General features: G+C 39.7%; 1 protein-coding gene across 1 annotated transcript in view; it reads right to left on the bottom strand.

The window, feature by feature from the left end:
* Positions 1-1,611: 1,611 nt before the first annotated feature.
* Positions 1,612-5,529, bottom strand: part of LOC106460959 (A disintegrin and metalloproteinase with thrombospondin motifs 20-like) — a 15,083-nt gene continuing 11,165 nt past the window's right edge. Inside the window, exons 3-4 of the mRNA XM_022387754.1 lie at positions 3,078-3,225; positions 1,612-1,688 (exon numbers count right to left, since the gene is read on the bottom strand). Coding sequence (XP_022243462.1) covers positions 1,612-1,688; positions 3,078-3,225 — 225 coding nt within the window. The remainder of the gene's footprint in view (positions 1,689-3,077; positions 3,226-5,529) is intronic.

Genomic DNA, 5,529 nt, shown 5'->3' with positions numbered 1-5,529 from the left:
AGCGTGCAGCTCGGAAGGATCGGGTGCGGTCGACTCAGAACGGGACACCAAGCCATATATGCCAGGAATGTGGTCGAGCCTTCCTGGACTATTATACGAATAACAAAATAGAGTATATCTTGTTAGAGTGCCATTATTTCTTTCTCGTGTTAGTTTGGAAGACTGCAACATACGAGAAATGATACTTAGTAAGGCCATTTCTGAAATGCTTATTTAAGTTTGTGCTCATGTGTCTCTTATATTACTGAAATTAAATGAGAACTCTATTAGGTATTCAGTTATTGCAAATGTCAATAGATAAATTGTTGGTTGATTGTTTTTAATGGCGCAAAACACCAGAGCTACCTGCGCCAATAAAGTAAAAAAAAGAAATGTGAGACATGAAAAAAATACAGAAAAATAAAAGAATAAACCAAAGCGTCTCAAAACTGTGTGTCTGTCTGTGTGTGTGTGTTTCCGCGCGCGTATCTCAAAAACTGATAGAGCAATGTACACGAAAATTTTACACAAGATGGAGAGTCAGTATGAGACAGTTTTCCCCAAATTTAGTCCGGATCCGCATTTGTATCCGGATTCTGAATCACTTTGAAGCAAATTTGACGTTATCCAATGAAACTGTGGGTAATGCGTAGCCTAGACAAGACAACTTCCTCTCTCCGATTCATATAGAAATTAGATAGCCAAACAATAACAATATGCTTGATCTGGAAAAGCCTGTAATAAAGCTGCTCACTCCAAATCGACTGCCAACTGGCGTGAAGCCTTGCTTTGATAATAGGTCTGTAGTCCACATAAGAGACAGTTCAGGGTTGTAACAATGCCAGAACAGACAGATTTAGCTGCAGTGTTAGCAAACTCGTTCACACAAGTATCAACATGGTCGAGAATCCAGAAATAGTTAAAAGAAACGGGCGATCAAGAGAAATGGATCAGTCATTTCTGAATATCCAAGAGAACTGATACTTTCAGTCAGGAGTATCTGTTCTACTCAGATATATCAAAGAAAAGAAACAAGTGGGGATGGTAACAAACCATGGAGATATGGGCTGATCATTGGATTCAGCAATATCATCCAATTTCAGACCCAATTCAGTCAACCATGCCTGGAAAGAAAGTATGTAGACACAATACCAAGTGGGATGTTGTGGTAAGGATTGGAGCTTCACATAATAATGTAATGAAAGTTGCAAACATCTAAGGTGTAGTAAAGGTGTGGAGGATTCAGTGTACAAACTCTACACTGGAGAAGTGCAGAAAACCCCTGTGCAGAACCAAAGCCTCTAATGATGTATAGGGTCCGAGGTCTTTAAGGCAGAGTCACTGGCTAAACTAAAGACCATATATACATAGTTCAACTTTGAATGAATTAGGTCACGATGAATCTTCAGCATGGAACATCTACCAATTCCCCAAAAAGTGGAAGAGAGAACACCGAGGACATTTAGTACCCTGAACATTTGACACAAAGTTGCTAAATGTGTGGAATAAATATCAGCTTCTAAGAACTTTGACTCAGTCACCAAGGAAATGTTGACACGACACTGGCGACAAAAACAAGAAAGTGTTTGTTATGATCCACCCCACCAAGCAAGTGAGAGCAGTCAGAAACTGCTATTCAGTAAACCTCGAATTTGGTAACTGCCAGGATATCTGAAAGTCATTTGCAAAGAAAATTTTTGCAACTGTAGCTGGAAATAGTAGAATAATAGTATTGATATTAATATACTGAAAAGCGTGACACTCAAAACACAGCCCTAAGGGACTCAGTTTCTGTGTAAAGGATTGTAACAATGTTGATCTCACACAGACTTGAAATAACCTGCCATTTAAAAAGTTTTGAACGCAAATAGGTAAACGACCATGTAACCCATAGGAATTGGAGTACTGTAATATGCTAAACACAAAACTCCACATAGCGCCATAGTCCTTCTCAAGATTAAAAAAAGATCCAAAGGAGAAGCTCCCTCTTGAGAAAGGCTTCACTGATCAATGTTTCAAGTCAGATCAGGTGGTCCATGGTGAAGCACTGTCTAAGAAAACCATTGGGTGGCGAAAGGAAGTTGTTTGATTCCAGGAACCAAACAAGTTGAGCATCAGCTATCCTCACCAAAACCTTACAGAGACAGCTACTTAAAGCAATCAGTCTATAATTAGAAGAAATCTTTGGATTCTTGCCAGGCTTAGAAAAAGGGATGAAAATAGAAATATACATCTGGATATTCCTCCTTGAGCCCAATCCAGTTAAAAACAGACAGAGGAAGAGCAAGAGAAGCAGAAGAAAGAAGGTGAAACATCTCATAATTAATATCATCATGTGAACTGATATAATGCTAGACTGCATTGGCTTGGAAAGAGGGTGGTGACAAAGAAGGTAGTGGAAGTGATGGAATGGTGAAAAAATTATTCACCAAGAATGCTAGCAATACACTTTAATTTCAGCAACCTCTTGGCTATTGGAATGCAAGATCAAATGAGGATGAGAGGTAAACTTCCCACTAACTTTTCGAGTCTTGTGCCAAACTACCTTGGAACTGGTGGTAGAAGAAATATGGTGTATGAATGTAACCCAAGATTCCTTCTGACTTTGATGTCTAACCTGCATGTTGACAGGCCATATATGCAGAAGATATCCTAGGCCACTTTCTAGGCCTTTCATTGGCAGTCATGGGTCCACCATAGACGAGGACACTGTGGCAATTATGTTGAGGTTTTAAAAATCATATGAACAGCTGCCTGGAAAATACAGTCATTTACTGCCTCTAAGTAATTTTTAATAGTAGAGAGATTAATGACAGCAGGATCAAGTTCAAAAAGAGTGGTGAAGAAGAATCAATGAGTATGCCCCAGCTTCCCACATGTGACTCAAGTCTGATGACACTGATTGTGACTACTCTCACTTAGGACAATGAATAAATGATCGCTACTCTGTGGATCATTCACTACTCTCCAAGAAAAATAAGGAAGAAGGGAAGAGGAACAAATGGATAGATCTATGACACTAAAAGGCTGACTAGTAGCGTGAAAATACGTATATGAACCGGTACTCAAGAGAGAAATGTTGTGATCCGAGAACATACACTGCACAGAACAACCACTCCCATCAATGTTGGCACCACCCCAAAGTGGATTGTGTCCATTAAAGTCTCTAAAGATGAAGAACGGAGATGGTAACTGTTTAATAACACCATCAAGATCTACTTGATCATAACCCTCTCCCAATGACAGCTAAAGAGAACAAATTGTCATGGTGTGATCGATGGAGTCACAGATGGCAACAGCTTTTAGTGGCATATTAAGTGGAACAGACATGATGGGTGCATGCTGGGCAGTCAGCAGCGCCACACTCGTATCAACTCGTCCATAACACAACCTGTGTTTCCTGTACAATGAAACTGCCAAAAGGTGACAGCATCACCCAATCTCAGAGATGTCTCCTGAAAGGTGAGACACACAGGATGATAAGCAAAAATCAAGGTCTTAATGTCATATAAATAAAAACGAAAACCTCGACAGTTCCACTGTATAAAATGCTCGTTGTTACTTGGAAGAAGCAGGAGAAACCAGGGGGAGATCTCTTTTGTAGTTGTTTACAACCACAACTGTTTTCTTAATACAAAGAAGTCGATTGACCTACATGGATCCTGCTCTGGGTTGTTGGGGCTAGTCGCTGTCAGATGAATGTGTGTGTGTGTGATTGAATAATGGTCCTGCACCTTGGGGCCAATGGAGGGGTTTTGAGTGTTCACTGGATTTTGCTGTAGGAACAGAAATTGGAGTAGGCACATACACTTGTCAACTCATGTATCCATGGAGGGCAGTATATATCCAAGTTGGAAGAGAGGACACCAACTTCTGTGCATCAGCATAAGAAATATTGTTTATGGTCCGTAAACATTGTACCTCGTTTTGCTACATCCATTTGGGACATAAACTAAAATAAGAAGGATGAGAACCATTACGGTTAATGCAATGTAGTACCAATAGTCGTTCATAGTTATCATGGACTTTGCCAGCATAACTAGCACGTGTCAAAGAACAATGAAAAGTTGTGTTAGAGTACCTGAACCACTGGCATTGGAAACAGCTGAAAAGGTTATGAATATTAAGCTCACCTTACAGTTCAGTTAGCCTACATTGATAGTAGAAGGAGGACATGGTGATGTAACTTTCAAAATGAAATCATTCGTAGGCTGTATTATTTCATTTTGGGTGGAAATTCGTTGAACAGCCGAAACACCTTGTTTATGGAAACCAGCAAGAATTTCCGACTCGAGTATGTTAAGTTCACTCCTCTTGTGAAATTCAAAGTAGCATGGAAAGTAACTTCAATAGGCATATTCACAATGAATTCAACTTCAAGAAGAGTTCACTATTTTGTGGTCAAGATGTTTCAACCAAGATGTTCCAGAATGTAACTTTTTGCAGAGTTAAGAGAGCCAGCAAGCCTCTTTAATCTCTTTTGCATGAAAAATGGAAACATCTGTCCTAAAGACTTGTCAGACAGCAAAGGAAGTCTTAGAAATTGGGGTACAGGAACACTAGAAGATGGGAGCTGTGGAACGGAGTCTGCCATACATGGTCGTTTTCCAACTGTTCTTTTTTAAATTATCTATGAGAAAGAAGAATAAATTCAGTACCCTCTGACCCCACCCACCATGGAGTCCGAAAGGGAATGTGCCACAATGTCACTCTAGGATTGTGTAGCTACACCACAATTTTATTGGCATTATAACCTAACATCAGCATCAAATATAATGTCCACAACACTTGTTTAGGATGTCTAACACTGGCACTCGGTTAACTCTAATCCCACAGGCCAACTGTCTACAGGAATTCAAGGCCAAAGTGGTGTGTTGCAGTTCCACCAACACCACTCAACCATCAGGATCTTCTCCTCCCCTTCATAAGTTGTTATGTATGGCAAATATGTGCATGGATGTTTGGAACACAGATGAGGTAAATTGTACAGATAGAACCTTCCATGGAAGGACCCCTCACCATATACAGGAATAGATAAATTGTAGATTTATTTATTATTAAGCACAAAGCCAAGCAATGGGCTATCTGTGCTCTGCCCACTGTGGGTACTGATCCCAATTTTTATCATTATAAGCCCTCATACTTACCTCTGAACCACTAGTGGGCACATATTTAGAAATATGTGTGCTCAAAGTTCAGAACGTTAGAACGTTGCTGAACGTTAGAAATGGTCCTCAAAGAAAACTTCTGACAAGAGCTCCAACATACATGATAACAAGACAAAGTGGTTATATGCAAGCCATTCATTTTTTCCAACAAATGCATTCTTGCACACGAAAAGGTGCAATGCCAAACTCATGAGCAGTGGTAAAAGCCTGGCTAGGCCTGGTGGTTAGGACGATTCACTCGCAATGTGCAGATCACGAGTTCAAATCCCGATATTGAACATTCTCGCCCTTGCAGCTTTGTGGGCTATATATATTTCTTTTTAGTGTTAAAATTAACATAACTGTTGTATGTATATATATATATATATATATATATATATAT

This window comes from Limulus polyphemus, unplaced genomic scaffold (genome assembly GCF_000517525.1).
Source record: "Limulus polyphemus unplaced genomic scaffold, Limulus_polyphemus-2.1.2 Scaffold870, whole genome shotgun sequence".
NCBI classification, from domain to species: Eukaryota; Metazoa; Arthropoda; class Merostomata; order Xiphosura; family Limulidae; genus Limulus; species Limulus polyphemus.
Note: the sequence above shows the minus strand (reverse complement) of the source record. Positions and strands in the feature narration are given on the sequence as shown.